The 25,180-nt window shown below is 36.6% G+C and overlaps 1 protein-coding gene across 5 annotated transcripts in view; it reads left to right on the top strand.

Moving 5' to 3' along the window:
* The window catches only part of SOBP (sine oculis binding protein homolog), a 175,752-nt gene that overhangs the window by 104,494 nt on the left and 46,078 nt on the right, over window positions 1-25,180 (top strand). For 4 of the 5 annotated variants that reach the window (XR_015745238.1, XM_026666633.2, XM_087942585.1 and 1 more), the window contains one exon: window positions 3,278-3,373. The exons of the other annotated variant lie outside the window; for it this stretch is intronic. Coding sequence is in view for 3 of the 4 variants with exons in the window: in XM_026666633.2 (XP_026522418.1) it covers window positions 3,278-3,373 (96 nt within the window). In the remaining variant the exon portion in view is untranslated. The remainder of the gene's footprint in view (window positions 1-3,277; window positions 3,374-25,180) is intronic. 5 annotated transcript variants of the gene reach the window in all.

The following is a 25,180-nucleotide window of genomic DNA, read 5'->3' as shown; positions in this document are numbered from 1 at the left end:
AGCTCTAATGTGCATAGGGTTTTTTTTTTTGGGGGGGGGAGCTTGGATGGGATCGGGATAGGAGAATGTATGGGAGAGAGTCTCAAATAATGCAATTTTAGATGCTTCTCAAGATTTATCAAGTAGTTTAACTATAAAAAATATCCAGCATAAATATCAGAAGCCCCCCAAAGTTTGGTTTTAAAAAATCAAGAAGAACCAGTTAAAAATAAACCAAATCCAAAGCTTTCCAGGATAGTCCTTCTATCTCCTGAAAATTAAGCCCTCCAAAGTTCAATGATGCTTACTTCTAGATAAGAGGATTTGAACTGCAGTCTTAAAGCATAATATGAAATAAAAAACAGATACCGTAAACAAGATAATTTCATTGTTGGTTGTTATCTTACAGATCTTAACAACAGTTCCTTCTGTGATCATTTTAACAATGCCCAGATACAGAAAAGTATAGATGATTCTTAATATAACGTGGACCCAAATAATTTTAAGTCTTTTAATTACAAAAAATTAAAATTTTGAATTGAGCTTTGATATACGCCACAATTACAGAATTGGTGCAATATAGTCTGTCCATCTATTATGGGATTTTTTAATATCAGATGTCATGTTTCCTACAGTTTGTGTTTTAAGGCATGCTCATGGGGAGTGCATCATAATTTGCTTCTTAAGTAAACTAGATCAACGTTTTTCTTCTTGAAATTTGGCTTCCCAAAATTATATTCTCAAGCTACTTTCCTAATCAGTGCACAGCAATAATTTTGAATAGGCATGTGAGTGCATGGAAAAGTATTAAACTATTATGACAAGTTTAAATTGGAGATTTGAGTATTATTTAAGGAGAAGATATTAAGGAATTGTGGAAAGAAATAAGCATAGGATTGTCTAGTACATTAGTTTACAAAGAATCCAGTGTTAAAAATATTTCTGATTTTTAAAAAAATCATTGTGCCCTTAAGAAAGTAGCCAAACCTGATATAAATATTTATTTAGCATTTGTTTCTAGAATTTGCTTGTGTAAGTGACCTATAACCCATAAGTTATCCTACTAGCTATCCATTCCTTTTCTTAATTTTTACTTTGCAGTCCACTTACATAGTGTGCCTATTAGCTAAAACTACCCTTGCTATTTACTCTTATCAAGAGACTTAGACCAAGCCCAACCTAGAGATTCTAGCTGCTTAGGTTTGAAAGACCATTTCCTATGAGCCCCTTATTCCAAATTTCAGTGTTCCAGTCTGCTTTCTCAGGAAGAACTATGGAACTGCCTGTCATAAGTAATTTGGCCCAAAGAGGTTATATGAAAAAAAAACAGTAAATCACATTTATAAATTGAAATAGTTGTACTTGTCTTCTGGCAATGCTCTAGGCCACGAAAGCGTATGCTGCAATAAACATCGTTAGCTTTTAAGGTGCCACGGGACCCTGCTGTTTTTATTTTTAACATTCTTCTTGTTTAAATCTTGTAACCCTACTGCTACCGGGATTTAGAAGATAGGAGTGTTGGTGAAGAATTTTAGAGATGCTAATTTGTAAGGATTTAACAGAATTCAGTTATTACTGCAGAGAATTTCATCTTGATTCTCCTAATGTTTAGATTGGAATTAAATAATATAATATAATTACATTAGTAAACCTTTAATTTTTGCTACTAACTCCAGAAGAAGAGTGTCTGGAAAACCAAAATATGTTTAAGTGACTCAGAAGCTGAATAATTTGCTAAACATTGGTACCCTTGATATCCAATTCAGAATAACCCTTTTTGCCTCTGTAGCCGGGGAATTACATTTTGGAAAGTTATGTAAAAAGGGGGGAAACATAAAAAGGGACAGATATTTTATAATGCCCATGCCAACAGAAAATAAATACTCAAATATAACACATGAAAATAGTTCACACAATAGTAACAAAACTTAAGAATATCTTAAGAACTATCAGAGATAACTAGTGAGTTATTAAATATTATTGTTACAGATCATCTTGATTAATATAACATGTAGTCTTTCTTTCTTTCTTTCTTTCTTTCTTTCTTTCTTTCTTTCTTTCTTTCTTTCTTTCTTTCTTTCTTTCTTTCTTTCTTTCTTTCTTTCTTTCTTTCACAAAGAGACAGAAGTACCTGCTGCTTGCCATATGGCTTTCCTATCTATCTCTTCTCTCTCGCCCCCTTCCTTCCTTCCTTCCTTCCTTCCTTCCTTCCTTCCTTCCTTCCTTCCTTCCTTCCTTCCTTCCTTCCTTCCTTCCTTTTCCAAGTTCACTGGGTCTTATTTAAATAAGCTGGCCTGAAGCCAGAAGCTCATCATTTTAATGCAGTGTAAAATGTGAATATGCATAATTATATGCAAGCCATATGTGAGGGAGACAGCTCAGCTGTGAATTTCAGGAGACCAGGAGAAAGGGAGAGTGAACAGTCAGAGATTAGATGAGATGAGAGTGGAACAGAGTGCAAGTGTCATCCAAATGAACGGTGTAATGAGCATGCAGCTGACACTCCTCCTTTCTCCTACCTCTCTCTTTTTACTTTAACTCTAAACCAGAATATGCTGCAGATTAGAAGAAATTGCTGCAAGCAAGCAGCAGAGTTGCTAATGGAATTGCATTAATTTATCCATTTACACTTCAGCTTCGTTAATGAGCTGTTTAGATCAAAACAACCCATAACTTTCAGTTTATATTCTTAAATATTTTAACATATTTGATTGCCCTCACTTAATGACAACTTGATTCCAGTTCTTTTACATAAAAAAGAGAGGAAATCCATGCAATACAATGACTATCAGAAAAAAGCAGAAAATAAGACCTTGTTTCTTAAAATGTTTAATCTGGAAATATGTTATTGGTTGAACATTTCCAAAGGGTGAAATACCTATAGATTATATGTAATATAATCCTTGAAGTACCAAAAAGAAAGGGAATAAACTGAAAATTTTAAGATTTCCAATCCTACATATATTGGGAAGTAAGTCCCATTCATCTCATCGTGACTTACATCTGAATAGACATGAGTAATACTGTGCTATTAAACACTCAGAACAGAGCTGAAATACTTGATTTTGGGGCTTGTTTCTTTGCTAATCTTTAACTCTTACACCAAAATCTATTTGCATGTTTTTAATGGTGTAATGAGCACTCAAAAGTTCTAATACTGCATATATAAGAATTTTTTTTACTACTGTTGTATTTTAAATTCCCGTTTGTTTAATGATCTGAGCTGTTATGCATTTAGCTTATTCTTTTTCTTCCATTATTTCTAAGTCCCTAAATAGGCCATTATATTTCCCTTCAGGCTAGAGATGAAGATGGACATGCTGAAAATTTTCCCCAGCAGCACTATGCTAAGGAAACTCCAAGACTTGCCTTCAAGAATAACTGCGAACTACTTGTAAGAATAATATACTTACAACAAGTCTAGATTGTTACTTTAGCACAGTGAAAACAGTTTTGAAAAAGCTTTTGTTCATGATTATATACATTATGAAGTATTATAGCTTTAAAAAAAATACCATGTACCAGTTGGAAATGCTAAGTCTGCTATAGTCAAACAGGTCTGAATTCTCAGTTTACTTGCAAATCTTTTCTTATAGAATAAAATGTCCTTGTAATTGAATTGTAGTGCCATCTGAAGAATGTTTACTCAGAAGAAAGTTCCACTGAGTTCAATGGAGCTTACTTCCTAGTAAGTCTGCTTGGTATTGTAACATAGTCTTGTATCCCTTGAAAATCATTCAATGAATTGATAGTAAAACACCTTTAAAAAGAGGGAGGAAGGGAGAGAAATTATACCTAAATGACAGTCATTTTCTGTTCTTCGTCTCTCCCTTTTTAACTTTTAACACTGCCATTGTGTTTAGGTAACATTAAAATTCCATTTAGCTGCACTGATACATGGTCCTCCTTTTATACTTAAATTATTTCCCCAATATATTGAAAAAAAACAAACATTAAATCACTCTTGTTCTCTTTGGGGGGACTGAGCAAATCCAGCAAAGCACTCAGGAGAAGCATAGAATGTTTACATGGCATAAAATAGATTATAGCGGCTCAGCTGTGAAGAGAGATCCATTCGAAGGCAGGGTTAATTTGCTGTTCATTTTTGCATTTGCCGCATGCAAAATGAACAGTAAATATAAATGAATGTTATATTTCTGTACAACAAAATGATTAGTTTTTAATAGTTTTGATTAAAATGTAATGATCAGTGCTTTAGGCTTTAATATTTTTCATTTAGTTAAAGCCAATAGAAAATGAATGATCATTTATTTAAAGGAAGATCCTGATGACTGTACAATTACTATTCTGTTGATGTTTTTGTTTCTCCTCCATTGTATTTAACTCTTTAAAGGATCAATATGTCAATGGTGAAATCTGAACAGTTTGACAAAACCACTATTTTTTTAGTTTAGTCTTGTTTTATAATGGGAAAAAGAAGGAAGATAGTGAAATATAGCAATTTATTGAGAACTGGTAGATGTTGTTCAGTATGGATTTTAGATTTGTCCCTTTCTCTGATACATAAAATTTTATTATAATGTTAATGTTTTAAAAATTGAAGGATAGACAGTTGTAGTCAAGTTGAACTATGCTTGACAAAACAAAAAATAAAATATAGTACTGAGCTCAGCATTATATCTAGCTTAGTGCTAACCCTTTTGATCTATATTATTGGAATAGTATCACAATATTATATGAACTATAAACTTATTGTTGGAGCAGGCAGGAATGGGAAGACTTACCCAAGATCACCTTTTCATATCTGAGTTTTAGTTCAGGAAGATCCAAGATCTATTTTGTACTTTCCAAACTGCAGCATTCGTATTAGAAGTAACGTTCAGTTGACAAAGTGGGACTTAATTCTGAGTAAACATATATGGTATTGCACTGTTAACCTCTTAAAAATTATATCTATTAATGTATTTCTCCAAATTGGAATTACTCAATCCTGGTCCTATTGTTATTCCAGAATCTTCAAAGTATCCTTTCCTGGTCCTGCTGTTTTTTTTATCTGCCTTCTCAAATTATTAGTTTTGCAAATCTGTACTTTAAACACATTTGTTCACAGAATGCTTCTTAAATTGCTTTTGTTAGTAATTAATCTTAAAAATTATTCATACACAGAAGCATATTACTTAATAATTAAAATATAATTATTGACTTGCCTTCACTAAAATTCTTTACAACACTGGTCATTTGAATTTTTTTTTAATTAATGTTTTTAATACAGTGAATCATTTGATATATTAATATAAGCTTCTTAGTATTTTTTTCTCTCAGAAAATTACATGAATGATCCATGCTTGGAAAATGCCTTCCTCTATACAGGAGAATTGTTTCAAATGAGGAAGTGAGAAATGACCAAAAAAATTATATATAAATATGTGCTGTTGATGTTTTTCCTGTCACTGGTTATAAATCATATATTTTAGTTGCCTTTTCCAGTTATACCTATACCAAATTAGTCTGTATATTTTTGTAATTAAAGTATTCTTAAGAAGATGGATTTGGGTCTCTGTCCTCCTCCTCCTTTTTAAATCAATAGAAAACACTCGTCAATTTCAGGTTGTAAGACCTACTATCTACAAAATGATGACAAAAATATATAAATTGGGTGATTCTAAGAATTTACTTTAAGAATACTAAAGCCTTGTATTTTCCTGAAACTCTGAAATATTTCATATTCTCATTGAAAGGAGACATGCACTGGAAAAGACTTCATGCATAACAGAATGCAAGAAAGAATCCAATATGCAAGCACTGCATAAAAGCATCAGATAAATAATTTATTTGATTCTTGAAGCACTGCATGAAAAATATGAATCTAAAAATAGTTGTTATCTAAAGAAATAATTTTATTTATTTATTCATTCATTTGTTCGCTCATTCAATTTCTATAGTCACCTAACTCAACCAAGTGACTCTGGGTGGCTTACAGTTCTAAAATTATAAAGGAATTAAAACAATTTTTAAAAGTATGAAAACAATAAAAGTGTCCACAAAACCCAACAGCAGCTATGATGATTAATCAACTAATAATAAAGTAACGATGCCCCTAACACATTCTAACGGTGCCCTTAACACAGACTTGGGTACTTAGTCATGTTTTTAAAGCTTTGCAAAAGGCCAATAGGGTTGTGGCCCTTCTAATCACCAAGGCGAGAATTGGTGATTAGAGGCAGAGGCTATAGCAGAAAAGTCCATCTTCTATTTCCTGCCATTCAGTACTCTTTGGCTAACAGAATGCTTGCAGCATGCCCAACCTGTTGGATTGGGCGGGTAGAAACTCTTGATAAAAGATAGTACCTCAGGTATCCTGGTCCCGAGCCAAGTAAGGCTTTAAAGGTGGTAACCAGCACCTTAAATTGCACCCAGAAACATACCAGCAGCCAGTGCAGCTCACAGAGTAGTGGTGTTACATGTGCTATGCAACCTGTACCATTTATTACCTGTGCAGCTACATTTTGAATCAGTTGAAGTTTCTGAGTGCTATTCAAGGGGGACCCCATGTAAAGCATATTCTAGTAGTTAAGGTAGGAAGTTACAAAGGCATAGGGGATGGTGAGCAGGCTTCCCAGTGTGTGAACTGGGCACAACTGGTGCTCTACCCAAAGGCGTGGAAGGATTCCCTTAGCCACAGCTACTCTTCAAGCAGGAGTCGTGAGTCTAGGAGGACCCCCAAACTGCACACCAAACCTGCCTGGGATCACCCCATCCATAAATTTTGGTTTATGAAGAAAATAGTGGTTTGTGGATTGTCTTTTCTAATTAGCATGCTTGTATGGGTGTGTGTGTGTGTGTGTGTGTGTGTATGTATATATATATATATATATATATATATATATATATATATATATATATATATATATATATATATATATATATATATATATGTTTTCTTTCTCTAATTAGCATGCTTGTATGTATACGTGTGTGTGTGTGCAGTGTGTGTGTGTGTGTGTGTGTGTGTGTGTGATCCACTATATATATATATATATATATATATATATATATATATATATATATATATATATATATATATATATATATATATATATATATATATATATATATATATATACTTACTGTAGACATTCAGAAGAAAATAACTATGTTTTCACTATTGTACTTCCTAGAAATGTTTGATGTATGAATGCCCTCTTTGGCCTAGTTCTAGTTATGTCTTTTTTTATAAAAAAAATCATGACTAATTATAGGTTTGAATGCAGATCCATTCAAGCACAGGTGCAGATCCAATGTGGAATGTGTCCAATCTATTTTGGAAATATACTTTAGTTACTTCCCATAGTCTGCTAATTTGCAGTGTCTAATAACTGCACAAGCATGGACAATGGTGAAAGATACAGAGTTACAATTTCTTTCATCTTTGTTAGCAATGTCATTTTGGATGATTGGAAACATAAGAATAATGGTGAGGGACAGCTTAAGACTTTAAATGAAGGAGAGATTTAAAAAAAAATATTTTTTCAAGTACCAGGAAATCCTTGTTGTTCTTTTAATGCACTACAGAGTAAGTTTTATAGTAGTCTGTCATAGAAAATGGACATTCAGGCTCAAAAGTGCTTTCTTAGCTTCAGGCTTCTAAGGCCATTTTCCAGCATGGATCTCTACAGCAAGTGGAGCCTCTTTAGTTTGGAAAATGTTTCTGCTCTAAGGATGCTGCCAGGATAGATAGAAGGGATCAAGCACTGATGGAAGTTGCTTGTTAACAAGGTCCCAGAAGAACATGAATACATGGCTAGAATATTAAGATTCTGGACCACAAACATGCAATAAAAACCTTAATTCCCAAGTATCCATACAGATTTCTAAACTTGTAACTTACCAGTAGGAAACATATATTTGTAAAGTTTATATCTGAACAGAATATATTGTATTGTGTTACATAGAACTTTACAACTTAAAAAAAAGCTTGATAGAATTACGGGAGAGAATAAGCTACTGTTGAACAAATTCCTACCATGAACATGGCTGGCCTATTTATTAGGAAATCCATAGAAATTACCATGGTTGGTGAAAATAACCACAAAGAAATTCCATGATGCAGTTATTATGCTACTTTACAATATTGATTTCCGACTATAAATCCAAAATTAGTTATGTGTTATAATATTTAATACAGAACATAAGAAACCAGATATTATAGTTGACAGTTAAGATGCTTGAATCACAGAGGATTCAGAAATATCTTTATGAATTACCAGTGAAGTCAGTCATTTGGAAAATTGGGTTTCCTGATGGTTAGTGTCACATGATAAAAATAGCAAATGAGTATGTAACAAAAATACTTCATAGCAGAGATTAAGACAATGCTTGGGGCTTGATTCATTGCTAAATGTATTTTATGGACCCTGTACTACGAACATTGTTTTCTGTTATTTATCAGCTGATCAAAATCTTTAATAGTGGGGTAAAATATATATAAAAAAGGGGGCATTATTTGCAGGCGAAGAGAGTACCAAGTCTGGTGAGTATGATTATAACTAAACAGTGATGTCAACCCAGTTGTTTTAGGAGAAGAAAGAGGGGAAAAGCAAAGGACCAAAACAGTGAACAATAATGTGGACAAAATAAAAAAACAATAAAAAAGATTTCTGAGCAGTTGTGGAAAATTGCAACCATTTTGGTGCATATTAAATAAGATAATGCATGCAAACTGCTTCTTGATATCCAAATGAAATATAATTACAGTAGACTGAAGGTTGAACCTTCCGGTACCTCCAAATTAATCTGGATGGCCAGTTCTTCATTTTTCACTAAAAATTTGCCCTTTCAGCCCAGAATCATGAAGGATGAAGAAAGATGTACATGACTTTTCATTTCTAACACCAGCAGGGCAGAACTGGTGACGATTATGAAACAGAAGTGGTAGCTGAGCAACCGGGCAACCTCACACAATAAAAAGGCTTTCCCTTTTTGAGCTAAGAGCAGCAAATATCTAGATATAAAAAGGATTTTACTGAAAAAGATAAAACAGCAAAAAGCAACTATCACAGACACAACATTCCAAATAAAATAAGTTCAGCTAGCCTATCTAATTACCAGATTACCTATGAATAAGAGTTTTAGTTTGAAAAGCTGTTCAGAGTTTATTGCAGAGAGAATGATTGGAAAGAAAATTGTGTGTATTGCTTTGTGGTTTTTAAACAAGGCACCTGCTTGCTCATTTACTTCCTACTTTTTGAATATTAGACTATTTTATGAAATTCATAAAGTATGCAAAAAGTAGCCTCATTGAGGCAGGAAAAAAAATGTATCCTACATCCATGCAAAATGCCCCTTATCTGATGATATGGCTTTAGCTTTAAGAAATTTTCAGAAAAAAATCTGGCAGTTGGATCCAAGCATAATCAAATATGGACTTCAAAAGAAAAAGGATTGTAATAGACTCAAAAAATAGGGTCTCATGGCAGGAGAAGCTAATGGGAACAGGAGCTGAAAATGTGTATTCTTTCACAAGGAAGATAGTAAAAACAGTTGCAAGAAAAGTATACTACTTCAAAAGCACAGCCGCCAAATGCCAATGAGGAAGAAAAGGATAACAGAAGAAGCCAATGCTATACAAAAGGCTTAATTAAAAAAAAATAAAGGCAGGAGGCATATAGGACTGGGTTACAAAAAGCAGAGTGTGGAGAGATAACCTGGAATTTTAGAGGTGGTGCCAGAAATTCTGACCCCTCTGCCTAATTCCTGTCCAACAGTCTATTGGATTGAAAAGAGTGCAAATCAGTAGTGGGATTTGAATAACTTAACAACTGGTTCTCTGGTTGGGTAGGCGTGGCCAGTTGGTCATGTGACTGGGTTCATGACATCACTCATCACATCCAGCCCCGCCTCCTGGCCACTTGCCTCAAAGGCAGAGGTAGGATTCAGCCAGTTGGGGCTAATCCCACAACTGGCTGGCCCCGCCTCTGCCCGTTTTTTGGCTGTTTTCAGGCCATTTTCCAAGCCTGACAAACACCCGGAAAACAGCAAAAAATGGCCAAAACCAGCCTGAAAAATGCCCCCCAAAACAGGTCATTTTGGTGAATTTTGGGGGCATTTTCAGGCCATTTTTCAGGTCGTTTTTGCCCCCCAAATGGCCCAAAACAGCCCAAAATATGGCCTGGAAAACAGGCTGAAAAACAAGCAGGGACAGGGCCAGCCAGTGGTGGGATTTCCCAGTTTGCCGAACTGTGCAGAATTTTAACTACCAGTTCGCCCAAACTGGTGCAAACCGGCAGCAGCCTATCTTTTTTTATGTTAAAAATTTAAGAGAAAAGAAAAGAACATTAACAGGTAATTCAAGAAAGGCAGAGCTACTCAACTTCTATTTTGGCTCAGGCTTCTCCAACAAAAAGTACACATTCAGTTAGGCAAGTATGAAGAGCAGAATTAAAAATCATAACTGAATCTCAAAGCATTGAAACATGCTTATCATTAAATTAGAAAGAGGTATCAAGTGGATTAGCCCCAGAAACATTGTCAGCATACCTATTTATTTTGGATTAATTCAAATCTTAAGGGTCAGAAGAATGATATCGAGGGTTAGTAAATGGGGAAAAAAGAAACTTTACTGGTTGGAAAATTCTAGAGAACATCATAAAGATAAAATACATAATTTTTATATGATAAAATAAAGATAGGATATTAAAAAACTAATTACTTTGAAACCATGGCAGTATTTATCAGAAGTTAGCCTAATGATTTTCTTAATTGACTGTGGGAATGTTGTAAAGATATTATATCTTGACTTCAGCAAAATATACCATGACAGATCCATTTGCAGGCTCATTAATGTTCACTGGATGGCATGACAGTTAAGTGGCTACAAAACTGACTTGAAGATAAAATTCAAAACATGCTTATCATTAAATTGGAAAGAGGTATCAGGTGGATTAGCCCTAGATCCCTAGTCTTCCATGTGTCTATGGAAAATCAAGTTAGATCAAGAAGGATCAATTATATTTATGTATTCCATTTTTAAAGTCTGCATGAAGCAAAGTCTTCGGGTAGATTACAACAAGTTTGCTGATGACAAAAATGATTTTACAATTCAGAAAAAAATATTCAAATTATAATTCAAATTGGTTTGGAAATATGACAAACTATTTCCAATATTTCAATGATTCAAATCCTGCCTAGTTTGTAATATGCCTAGTTTGCAATTTTACATGATTATGTAATTTATGTTCCTTTATTTCTGTTCTACCCTTTTTAACTTTGATGATAATAATAATGATGATGATGATGATGATGATAAGAATACTATCCCCATATCTGATACTTTTGAGCCTGAATTTATTTTTAAAGTGCTCATCCAAACTCCATCCTATGGACTTACAACTTTCTTAGTCAGGGGTGTCAAACTCAAGGCCTGCAGGCCGGATTCGGCCTGTGGAGTGCTTAGATCTAGCCCATGGTGCTCCCCTAGAAACAGTGAAGGAGTGGCCTGTGGTGCCTCTGCAACTGAAAACGGAGCTTCGTTTTCACTGACAGAAGGCTGCAGGAGGCAGCCAAAAATCCGGGCCACCACAGGCACCCCTGATATGAGTGATGTTGAGCTGGCCATGCCCATCCCAGCCACGCCTACCCTGGCCACACACCCCCCCCGAGGTCAAACACAACCCTGATGCAGCCCTCGATGAAATCGAGTTTGACACCCCTGTTCTTAGTCTTCCCTTCTTCATTACACATCCAGTCTTCCATGTATTTGTACTTCAATTCAACCCCTTTGAATTTCTCTGTACTGTATGAGCAAACCATCTCAACGTACATCTTCTCTAATCACTATTTTATTCAATTCATGCTTATTTATTAGTCATTCATTCTTGGTCCTATATTTTCTTGTTTTACTTCTCATGGACCTCATTCCCACTATATTCAACTTTTTATTTCTCCAGATGTACCCATTCTTTCTTCCATATCACAAAATGGGCAGGAGTAAGCTCTTATAAGCAATATTTTGACATTAATTCCTTGCAATAGATAACATGTTCTGCTTCAGCAGCTTTCAATCATACATGCAACATTTGTCTATCCCTTTTTTCATAATCAACAAATATTCTGTTAAGATATACAAATTTTTATACTTTAGTTTTTAAGTTAGATCATAATCATAATTTGCAGCTTGAGACCTCAAGCTCTGTTCTTTTATTTACTCAAAGTCTTAGTTGCTTCAGCCTATCTTCATTTTTCACAATCTGGTACCTTGCATTGGATTTCTTAACTTGGTAGTGATTGACACTGGCTGTCTTAGAGTAGCCTTCCTATTCAGATCAACCATATTGGCAGGGCAGTGCTGAGCCCCCTTTTACTTGACATATATCAAAGCTTTGTGCAAGTCTTTGCTACTCTTGAGTTCTGGATCATTGTCCCACTAACCTCTGGTTGATACTTTCCACTTTGCAGCCTTTATCACTTCTTGCTTCTAGAGGTGAAAAATTCCAACATGTTTGTACTATAGGCCATGGAGAAAGACTAAGAAATATAAATAAGTAGTAGTTTTTAACTCAAATCTTTTTTTCCTCCCTTTCTGGCAAAAACAGCTATTCTATCACATTAGTACAAATACATTTAGATATATCCAGTCATTTGGTAAGGTAAATACATCAATACCAAAATGCCTTATTGTACCAGTTTTCTATCAGGCTAAGTCCAAGAAAGACACAGAACAATTCAGCCAGAATGCAATTCTTACATGCAATAGACGGAATGTTGCCCTGTGAGATTCCAGACAGGGGTGTGAAACTCAAGCCCTGTGGGCTGGATCTGGCCCACAAGGTGCTTAGATCTGGCTGTGTGGTCACCCTGGAAACAGTGAAGGACCAGCCCAGGATGCCCCCTGCCAGAAAAAAATGGAACGAGCTCCGTTTTTGCTGGCAGAGGGTTGCAGGAGGCTGTCACAGCCGAAAACGGAGCTTGGGAGCCCGTTTTTGCTGGTAGAGTGCTTGGGCCACCACAGGCACCCCCAATATGAGTGACGTTGACCTGGCCACACCACCCAGCCCCCCCCCCAGGTCAAACACAACCCTGATGCAGCCCTCAATGAAATCCAGTTTGACACCCCTGTTCTAGAGAGTGGCTATCCTAAAACTCTTCCTCTGTTTCCTATCCAAGTCCAGCCTGTGCTTTCACTTGTCTTGCCTGCCTTCCCCCCGCCTCCCAGAATGTACTCCATCCTTCCTGGGAAACTTCTGCTTCACTATAGTCCATCACACCACCTCTTTTTTCATAGGCACCATCTCTCACATTTTCAGTTAGCAATATTAAGGCAATATCTCTTGATTACTGTTGCATACCAATACCACGATGCAGTAACAATGAAAAATAAACCAAGCATAAATACAGTTTGGCCAAAACAATTTCAAATATAGGTCTAATAAACCGTGGCCATAGTCTTTTCAATTTAAGAACCTTCCCATGTATTTTGCAGCATCAGTGAGAATTGTCTGCTCTCCAGCATAGACTATATAACTTAAACCAGCTGAAAACACTTTAGCTTTCCATCAAATAGGGATCAGTTATTTTGTCACAATTTAGATTTTTTTTCTTTGTTTGATCAAATGGTAATATCCTGGATTATTATATTGCTATATGACACGAAAGATGGCCATTTTACTTTATGTTCTACTTAACTGCTTAAAATTTAATGAATATCTCTTCCAAATTAATTACTTTCTAATAGATCATCTCTTTTATTAAAAAAAATAGCAAGGATACACAATCAACAATAGAAGTTTTGATCCAATATCTGTCTATATTCACCTTTCAATTAATCAATTATAATCCAATAGTATATAATTATACCTTAAGTAAGTTATTGGATGCCAAGATTATTAGTGTCCCAAGTGGCTCACGAACACAATAAAACAACACCCCTATAATTACTTTTTAAAATCAGTAAATTGTTTATGTTGTTTCCATTTTCTTACTCCTTTTACTAAATGAAGACAAGAGCAGTAATCTTTAAGTTTAATCAATTCTAGCAAGTAATGAAAGAAAGGGAAAGGATCTTCTTAAACATCCACTGTGTATCTATTGTTTAATATTAAAATGCATCCAAATCTGTATTTCTAAAAAAAAGAGTAAATAAAGGAAGTATAAAAAGTATATAGGCAATCTGAATGGAGTATACATGCTCTTTTGACTCTTCATCATTTTTTTCGCAGGTGAAAGAAACAGATAGATGTAAAAACCTGGTCAAATCACATCCATTTTAAATCAAATCAAATTGGAATTGATCAGTGACATCTTAGGATGAATTTGTTGATGTGTTAGAAAGAACACTGTCTTAAGTAATAAATAATACTTCTGATAAATGTGTAATAGGCAAAATGAAAGGAAAACTGAAGAAAACTAGAGAGCTTTTCCACCCTATCACAACCATACAGTAACTTTACCAGCTGCACATCTCAATTTTTCTCTATTCCCTATTTTGCACAATGAAAAATATTGAAACAATGTTCTCCAGGTTATTCTGGCCAAGAAACAAATATATTATCATAGGACCAGCCAGCTCCATTACTTTATACTACTGTTTTTTTAATTTCTTGCCAGAAAAAGAAACTGTGTTATATAATGTGTGTCTAATTGGTTATTATCCTGCCTGCCTTGCACTATCAGAGCTTTTTTAAAAATTTAAGATGAATTGCAGCAGCCAAGAACAAGGCTTTATCCATCATATTGTTTCCAGAACACCTTTTCTTTTAAGCATGTAAGAGTGCGAGAATAGGAAATATGAAGACCCGAAACAGGGATAGTCTTTGTGCTGTAGAATGGTGAGGTCTAGGATGGTTGGAAGAGGGGATGAAAATTAAGATGCCAAAAGGCGTAAATGTAAGGCAAACTGTAGCCAGTGAACCTGACTTGGACTAAATCTGCTTTTATAAATTCATATTTGATACACAGAATAACAAAGAGTCATAGCTAGTCTTGCCACATAGAAGAATGCTTGTATGTTTAACAGTATTAGCTGAATAGTTAAGGCAAAAATGAGAGCTAGTGTATCACAAAAATAAATAAATTCCTGATTAGAAACACAATGATTCTTTTACTTCCTTATGTGACTACAGTAACCCATTAATCTGTCAACTACAATTAGCCCTCCCTGCATGTATTTAACACATATGTACCCAATATATCTTATTTGGCTTGGCAACATATTATCTTAGTATTTATTCATTATAAACCATCTGTTGATTATTTATATCGGGTGTCAAAGGGGGAAAACATCATGATGCGTCACACGACGGCAATGTGACGCCACGTTTGTCACTCGTGATTTATATATTTCATTCCATTCTGGGGGAATTCCAGACTTCTAACGTAACCGTTAAAATCCAATTAAAAATCCACTTGAGATCAATGAATTAAAAAGGGCTGGTGAAAAGAAAGATCTTGTCTACTTCTTAAAATGTGAGACAATGGGGATGAAGTACAATTGCTTAGGCTTATTCTATATCTGGACAGCAGTACAGATTTCTGAAATCCTAGTAACTAGGATCTTCTTTAACATGGCCTGGCTACTCATAGAAGCCAAATAGGTTCCTAGCAAGAGAGAAGGCTACTTAGCCCATGCGACTCTAAGCCATTTAGAGTACTGAAATTAAAACTAACACTTTGAATGGCATCTTGTATGCAATGCAATGTATGCAATGTATGACATTGCCTGAAAATTATGAAATATTCCATTAAGCCCTTAAACAATTATTTCAGTGCTTAGGCATTTAGTTGGGGCCTTTCTCAAGGTTCAGAGTTACGGGATCCACCACAACAATACACTACTCTTTTCCCCCGTTTCCTGGTACTGCATTTCTTCTATCTAAAACAAAAAAACAAAAACAAAACACCCCGGAATAATGACGCTAAGATAATACAGCATATAAACTTGAAGAAAATTGAATCATTGATTTATAAGAAGTTGTAATCAAAAAGAAATTTCTACTCTTGTGTAGTTGGTTTGGCCAAAAATACACTGAAAACAAACCATCGAAAGGATCTATTACATTTTGTTAATGACAGTGCAGGTAGTCCTTGACTTACGATCACAAAATTGTGCCCAAAATTTCTGTTGCTAAGTGAGACATTTGTTAAGTGAGTTTTGTCTCATGTTATGTCCTTTCCTGCCACGGTTGTTAAGTGAATCACTGCAGTTGTTAGTAAAAACTGAATTGTTGTTAACTAAATCTGGCTTCCACATTGACTTCTCCATCACCCCAGGACATCATAAATGAGAGCCAATTGCCAAGCGCCCAAATTTTGATCTCATGACTGCAACAGTCATAAGTGTGAAAGAAAGGTCATAAGTCACTTTTTTCAGTGCTATTGCAATGGTCACTAAAGGAACCGTTGTAAGTCAAGGACTTCCTGTATATATGAAGGAAAGGTTGACACACTGTATAACATTCATTATAAATTATAAATTTATGAATTTATAAATGTATAATTAATAAGAGCCTCGGTGGTGCAGTGGTTAGAGTGCAGTACTGCAAGCTACTTCTGCTGCAGCCAGCTGCCTACAATTTGGCAGATCGAATCCCACCAGGCTCAAGGTTGACTCAGCTTCCATCCTTCCAAGGTGGGTAAAATGAGGACCCAGATTGTTAGAGGATATATGCTGACTCTGTAAACTGCTTAGAGAGGGCTGTAAAGCACTATAAAGCGCTATATAAGTCTTGAAGTGCTTTTGCTATTGCTATTCCCTGGAACTTTTGAAAATGGGTGGGGGCTTTTCTTCTAAAAGCCTGAAAAAAAAATCAGTGAAAACATAAAAGAAATGTGACTTAAAGATCAAGAAGGCAGAAGATACACGTAAACTATGTAGAGAAATGGAAGAAGGTACCGTATTTGCCGGCGTATAAGACGACTTTTTTGCCCTGAAAAACATGCCTCCAAGTGGGGGTCGTCTTATACGCCGGGAGGACTCCGACTCCCACTTGAGCTTGAGTTGCAGCCGGGAGGGAGGCTGGGGGAGGAGCGGTGTGTGTGTGTGTGGGGGCGGGTGTCACTCGCCACGCGCTGCGCAACCTTTCCCCTCTTCCTTCCTTAGCGGTGTGGGAGGAGAGGATTCAAGATCCTCACGTGCGGCGTACTTTTCTTTTTCTTTTTTTTTTTTTGCACGCAGGTTTTGCATGCGGGCGGCTGTAGGTTAAGGATGGGGAGCCCCGGGTGGGTTATCAGGTTTTACGGTGCTTCCAACATGTGCGAACGGTGGGAGAGCGGAGAAGAGAGCGAGCGAGCGCCCGCTGTGTGAAATCCTGCCGTCAAAGCAACACTGGGGAGGCAGGGTATAAATTTACCAGGTTAATGTAGCAATGGTGATTAATGCCCAGAACATTGTTTGCGGGTATTGGGGTGTGTGTGTGTGTGTGGGTGGTGGTGAGGAGAGGTTGTCCTTTGAATGCGGAAAAGTAGGTGTGACCTTGTGTAGGAAAATAAAGAGATCCTTTTTAGCGTGTTTGGCTTCTTTGCCTCCCTCGTTCGTTTTGACGTGGAGATAATGGCCTTCGGGCGGGAGGGGAAGAAAACGGTAGCTGGATCATTTCAAATTTCACTTACTCTCCTGCCTCACTTCAATATGTCTGAGCGACTCCAGATACTGGAAGACTTTTTGAATGAAAGTGTTACCTCCATTTGTTTTTTTAAAGAGGGCCACTTGGGGAAAAAAAAAGATTCTAAGGAATTCCTTGTTTCTTGATTAAAGAGAAGGCATTGAATATACTGTTCCTTGGCAGCCTTTTCAGTGTCCGGGTTTTTGGTGTGTGTGTGTGTGTGTGAGTGAGAGAGAGAGAGAGAGAGAGAGATCAGCTGTATTGAGAAGAGAACGTTTCCTGTGTTCTCATTTTATTTACAACATATTTTACGCTTAATGGTAAGCAATGAAAAATATTTTTAAAACTCATTTCTAAACTCCATAGCTATTTGCATATTCTTGGTTCAAAATTGGATTAGCTCATTTCAAAATTGTCCAAAGCAGAAAAGTGCGTCAAAAAAAAAAAAGTGCAAAAGTGGAAGGTGTGTGGAAGAGGGGGTAGTCTTATACGGCGAGTATATAACAAACTATATTTTGAGTGGAAATGTTGGGGGGTCGTCTTATACGCCCAGTCGTCTTATACGCCGGCAAATACGGTAATTCCAATTTAGCTATTGCCATTGGATCTGGCAAGTTGATTGTTAAGCAGAATGGTCACTAAGCGAAAACCACATGACATTTCAAGTTTCCTTTGCTACTTCCTTTAGCTGATTTGGGGTTCTTTCCCTTTCTCTGAAAATATCTTGATATGGGGTAAATAAGCAAGTGAATATAAGAGCAGAGAGATGCTTGAAAGGTCATAAATGAGAGGACTGATTTCTAAGTGTTTTTCTTTTAGCACCATCATAACTTTGAATGGTCACTAAATGGGACAGTCACTAAAGAAGGACCACCTGTGTGGTTCACATTAAACTGTTGAAAGTGTTTGTTTACCTAGCAGGCCAGAGGGCAGTTCCATACTGTTGAACGTAGTCCTTCCATCCTTCACTCATGCAGTGTGTTGTCATGAAATCTGCTCTTCTCACTGCTGACCTCACTGCTGCCTCTGTTGCCTCTGCTTCTCAGTCTCTGCCCATCTCCTGACTTCCTCCCATGGTGATGACTAACCAAACTACAGATCATTGTCATTGAACAGGGTGAGACCTTTCTCATTTGGGGGCTGGAGTTGAAAAGAAGGCAATGTAAAAGGGCAGAGAAAAGAGATGCTACAGTGGGCACGTTTATCCTGTGATGAGGGAAAGGCCAGTGGAGTCAGGGTGAAAATTCACGTGTGTGTATTCAGGTCTGACATAGTGGTGTTTTGAAAGAAACATCGGCATCTTGGAAGAATACAGGTAGTCTTCACTTAACAACTGGTCAGTTAGCAAGGATTCAAAGTAATGATAGAAACCCTCCATGTCGTCACACAATCACATTTTGGGGACTTGGCAACTAGTTCATCTTTAAGTCCATTTGCAGTGTCACATTACATGACCATGATTTTCTATATTTTTTGGTTGGTTTCTGTGTTTTCTTCCAGTTTATGGCCAAAAAAAAAAAAAAAGCCAATTGAATGACCACCACAAAAAAGTCATAAAATTGGGTATGGGCTCATGGTGACCCGCTTAATGACCACAATGACCTATGACCATAATTCTAGGCTCCACTGTGGTCATAAATGAGCCTCAGTGATGCAGTGGTTAGAGTACAGTACTGCAAGCTACTCCAACTGCAATTTGGTAGTTCGAATCTCACCAGGCTCAAGGTTGACTCACCCTTCCATCCTTCCGAGGTGGGTAAAATGAGGACCCAGATTGTCGGAGGATATATGCTGACTCTGTAAACTGCTTAGAGAGGGCTGTAAAGCACTATAAAGAAGTATGTAAGTCTAAGTGCTATTGCTATGTATGCATTTATGCTGAGGCATAAGGAGGCAGTGAAAGAGCAATATTATGTCATTGCATCCTTGTTAATTCAAACATGTTTTCCCCACATTGATACCATGCAAACTCAAGAAAAGGTGTGGCTTTTTAAAGAAGGTGGTAACAAGTGCAGCAGGCTCTTTTTTTTTTCACTTCAAATTTGAATAACTGCACATCCCTAGAGATACCCATTTACAGCTGTTCAAAGACTTAGCTTTTCAGACTTAGTAAATTCTCCAAACTCTTAGAACATATCTTCTATCCTTTTGGTACTGGTGTACTGGACCTTATCTTCAGATAGCCAACTTGATTTAAAAAAAAAAAAGAGATAAAATGTTTTGATTTTATGAGATCATTATATCAAGTTATAATGACAAATATAGGCAGAGAAATGTAAATCTGCACTTTCCCTGTGGTCTTTTCTGCCTTTACTGCCTGTCCCTTGCTAAAGATCAGACTTTTACATTTTTAAAGATCTCCTTCAACAGTAGAAATTATTTTCTAGTAAAAGCCATTGCAACAGGTTGAGAGTTTTAATGTGTCATCATTTCTAATAGAGAATCAAACTGTTTATTATATAAAAGGTTTTATTCTAGGGAACATACGTAAAAACATCTGCTACCGATCAAGAAAATTAATATTTGTTATTTAATCAATGTATGGTCTTTTCTAGAAGAAAGAATATTTTGGTATGAATGTATTTTTTCATTTTTCTGTGATACAGGCAGTTTAATAAATAGGTTATCTAAATTTTATGGCTATGGCTTCGGCCAGAGTTTTGGATTTTTTAGTTGCCTAAACAGAAATCAGAAATCAGAAAGAAATGCAGATGTTATATTTTGTGAAAGTAGCTTTTTTCACTAAATCAAAATCTTTTATAAAAGTATGAAGTAATGTAATTTCCTTGCAGACGAGCATCTAGTCCAGCCATTCCTATCCTGCATTGCAGAAAGTGAAAGGGCTCTTATCTAGCCTCTGTTTTAACTGATTCCCCAAGGCTTCGATTAAATGTAGAAGGAAAGATAAACAGGCTAGCCAGATCTCTTTACATCTAGCAGATATACTGTAACTACATAATATTTCAGTTTTGTACTTTCAAATTAGCTTCATTTTCATTAAAGGGCATATGAGCCAAACTAAAAAAAAAAAAAAAAAAAAAAGCATGCTCTTTTTCGTAAGGGCCTTTAAATCAAATTGAATCAAATGATATCCCAAACTTGAAGTTTATAAAATACTAGCTCGATACCTGTGCTTCGCTATGGAACTATGTGGTCGGCCTTAGTTTTTGGGGAGGAAAATAAGGGGGGGAAATTCTGCCTGTGCCTACCAGCATCCATCGGTATTCATCTGGCTAGCGTTCTGTCAGTATGTGAAAGAGTTGAGGGCTGTTTGGAAACTGAAAGAGTATTTGCTGTGAGCAAGAAGGAGACAGCAAGGAGCCTGGGCGTGGCTTAGCTCAACTGTTCTGTACTAAAGCTGCTTGGTGCTGGGAAACTAAAACTGAAACTCCTCTCCTCTGCTTGTATTTTGCATTTGGAACAGATTTCTTTTCAGGCTTGGAGGGGGAGTAGAACTCCTTAGGATCAGAGAGTGTTAATAATAATATAGGAAATACTAATGCTCTGATGGTCATTTTGAAAAATCCTTTCTTAGTGAGCACCTAGAAGCCAGGAGGAACATATGTGCCAAATTTCAAGTTTGTTTAGGCTTTATGATTCTGGAGATTTTGTGATGATGGTATTTCGCTTTTATATATATATAGATTGTATTTCCTATTTGCCCATAAGAGATATATAAGGAAGAATATGTAAAATGGGATTTCATCAGATAGGAGAGCCACTCATCTCCACTCAGTGATTTTTACTAAAGAAATCTCTTGACTAGCAACGGCATTATTATAAGGTAGAAGTAGTCCTCAGTTAATGATCACTCATTCAGTGACCATTCAAAGTTATGATGGTACTGATCCAAGTGGCACTTACGATTGGTTCTCAAAATTCCAGACATCCCAGCACTCCCGTGGTCAGCTGATCACGCACTTAGGATGGATACAGAATCCTACAGTCATATGATTGCCATTTGTGAGCTTCCCTGCAGCTTCCCACAAAGAAAGTAAGTGGGGGAAGCCAGGAGGGAAGATAGCAAGTCACTCTAGTAATTTGCTGCCACTGCCATTGCTCCCAAGCAGCCTAGCCACATATGAGATCCTGGAAATCTTATGCTCTGTATGGCAGCCCACCCACAGCACCTCCCACCAACACTCCATAGAATCTGCTCACCCAACATGGTTGTATAGTGCCACGGGAGCCACCTCTTTGCCCTCTCGCACCCAGCAGTGGTCATCCCCACCTGGCTGCACTCATGCCCCAGAAGCCTCTTATCCACCTATCAATTTGCTTACAAGTTGCTCAGGATTTGCAACTTCCTGCCGGTTTCCCCAGTGACTTTGTTGGAAACAGCAGGAAGTTGCAAGGAGGCCCTCACTTAATTACCTGCAATTCTGGTGTAACAATTGCAGGGGGCACATCCAGGATTGTCATTGCTAACCAGGGATGGGATTCTACCGGTTTTGACCGGTTCTATAGAACCAGTTGTTATGATTCTGTGCAGTTTGGAGAACCGGCAAATTGTGCCCCTAGCTGGCCCCGCCCCTCTCCGCCTGCCCCTCCCCCTCCCTGCCAGTCAGTCCTTATCACGCATGCACGACATCGTGTGCATGCCCGACATCGCTGACTGCATTCTCCTGTCACTCCTTAAGGTATTTCCTTTTTCCCCTCCCGACTATCAGCTGTTCCGATGATCAGCTGTTCCGGGATCCCTCTCACTGTCTTACTGCTTTACCCAGGACGCTTCCCTGAGGCCCAGGAGGCAAAAAGAGATGTGGGGGGGGAAATGGGGGGATGCGGGGAGGACTGTACCACCCCACTCCATTTTTTGCCTTCCTGGGCCCCAGGGAAGCTTTCTGGGAGCAAAAACGCCCCCCCCCAGGAGGCCCAAAAATGGAGTGTGGGGGGTCTGCCCACACCCCCAGGATCTGTTTTGTGCCTTCCTGGGCCCCAAGGAAGCTTCCTGGGAGCAAAAATGCCCCTCAGGAGGCTTCCCTGAGGCCCAAGAGGCAAAAAACAGGGGGGGTTTGCTGAAAAAAAAAGAATAAGCCATGCCCACCTAGCCACGCCCAAAGAACCGGTTGTTAACAAATTTGAATCCCACTCCTGTTGTTAACTAATGTGGTCACATGAGATTATACTTTATGACCACTTTGCTTAGAGATGGAAACTGCAGTCTCAGCAACTGTCATTAAGCAAGGGCTACCTGTAATCTGGTGAACAGATATTTAATTTTGCAAATTTTAAGGTGTACAAAATTTAGTTAGAAATAGAAGGAAAGGAAAATCACACACAACCATTATCACCTTATGTGACTAAAAATGTGAACACCTACACTGACATAAACGCAGAATGCATATATTTGTTTAATTGGATGATTGCCACATGTTTGTAAAGCCACTATTGAATGTTTTCTTAAGACTGTGTGCCTTTACACCGTAAAGTTTGTTCTCTTTCATACATTAACAAATTCATCATAGTTAATATGCAAACACTAAGATGTCACTATGTAGCAATGAATTCCAGCATTTGATTTGATTTGAAACTGTGTGGATGAGAGACAGTTTGATATAGTGGTTAAAGCTAGAAAGTAGGAACCCATAAGTTGTAGTCCTATTTTAGGCATGAAGCCAGCTGTGTGATCTTGAGGCAGTCTTTCTTTTTCAACCCCGAAAAAGGAGGCAGTGGCAAACCATTTCCAAAATACATTTGCATGAAAACTGCAAGAGTTGGTCCAGGTAGTCACCAAAAGTCAAAAACTGACTCAAAAGGCATTAATAATGGACTGCTAGGGATGCAATTGTAGAACATCTGAGAAACACTGGCGTATGAGTTAACAGAAGGTAGCAGTGCATGATTAACCTTGTTCATGAAGTCACCAGGAGTCCATTCAACTTGAGGATTTCATTCTTCATAGGTTTCAGAACAACACTTCTGTGAAACTAGAACTCATATTCCTAATTTTACATATAAGGAATCTGAGATATTCTGATATATTTACACAACAAATCCTGTCTTAGAAATCATATTTTACAGGAAAAATATATTAATCTGATGAAGCCTATTTGACTGGTGTTTCTTCTTATATTACTATTAATAATGTGGAAACTTTCTTACAACCATGTTGTAAAAGTGTGTCTATGATGTTGTGGTAATCTAAGAACCCAAATAATATGATGTTCTCCAATTCCAGTTTTACTTCTTAGAGCACAGTTGACATGAAAGGGCAATAGTATGAGAGCTTTTCTCATCTGACTTAATCCTTCTGATATGACCAAAATAGCATGAAAAGTACATATTATAGCAACTCAAACCTCCCTGAAAAAATGACAAACATGATGTGTATTGGACATACACAAATTATCTGAAAAGGACAAAAATGCCACTTTTGTAAAATATGCAAGAAAAGGAAACCATAATTGGGTGTAACAACATGCAGAAAGTGGAGAATTAGTATTTTTCTTATTGCAAACGCAGACTTGAAAACTGGCTAAAGGCATTGTGCCTCTGTTTTAGCACATTCCAGGATCAAATTGCAAGAACAAATCGTAGAATTACTGTTGTGGTTATGAATTATAGAATGTTAATATATATTGATGGAACAGCAGTAGAAAGTACATTTCTTCAGACCAAAAATTGAGGCTTTGTAAGGGGAATATTGTTTATAGATCACATAATAACCAAAGGTTCATGCTCAAAGCAATTTAAAATTCTTTCTGTTTTCAGTTAAGAGTCTTCAGGCTTACAGCTATATAGTCTAAAATTTTTGTGCAAATAAATTTAAATAGAGTTGTTGAGTGATCAAAACTCTCTTAAACCATCTTTTAAAAGTTTTAAGGAACTTTTATCTTGATAAAACATTTATTCATTTTTTTCACACTATGCTGTTCCATATGGGTAAGAATAAAAGAGATTATAGTGTATTATAAAAAAGTAATATTGATGTTTGTGAGACTTGTCAAATAACAGTAATAATTCTTTGTCTTATTGTGATACAAATTTCAGAGTTATCATGTAGGATAATCACAATCATTCAGCAAACTTAGGTGCCCTGAAACACTCAATTTATTTAGATTCAATTATTATAGTCATAATTTAGGCTTAAGACATATTAATATGATTTTACTGCTATATTTATGGAATTGTGCCACATGCACTTCCTTTGGTTGTTATGCTTCAGCTACTTCATTGCTAAACAGTAACATTTTGTAATAAAATATATTTTGAATTCAGGCAGTGAAGCCAAAGTTGTCATGAGGGAAATAAACTCAATTTATAGAATGGCTACACAATTTTACAATGCATATTTTCTTTTTAAAACCAATTTTCTATGCTTGTACAAAATACTCTCCAGACATGTAGCTGTTTTAATCTGTTACCAGAACAGCAAATTTATTAAAGCTTGTTAAAGTTTAAACTATAATTCCAAATATTTCAAACTTTATTATAGCCAATTCCAGTGTATTATGCTATAGTAAGTTTGTTATTTTTAAAAATATCCCAAGAGTCTTTGTTGCTTTATTTTAATATATTTGATGTGGCACCTATATGTTAACAACAGTAAAATTCCTATCGTACTGTATCAGTTAAGACCATCTGTTCAACCTTTTTAAACACTGGTCAGGAATCCCTGTGAAACGCTGTTAAATATGACTGAA

Source organism: Notechis scutatus, chromosome 1, assembly GCF_049901735.1.
Source record: "Notechis scutatus isolate UNSWTSFEM ecotype Mainland chromosome 1, rNotScu1.2, whole genome shotgun sequence".
Taxonomy (NCBI): Eukaryota; Metazoa; Chordata; class Lepidosauria; order Squamata; family Elapidae; genus Notechis; species Notechis scutatus.
This window is presented reverse-complemented; position numbering and strand designations above follow the sequence as displayed.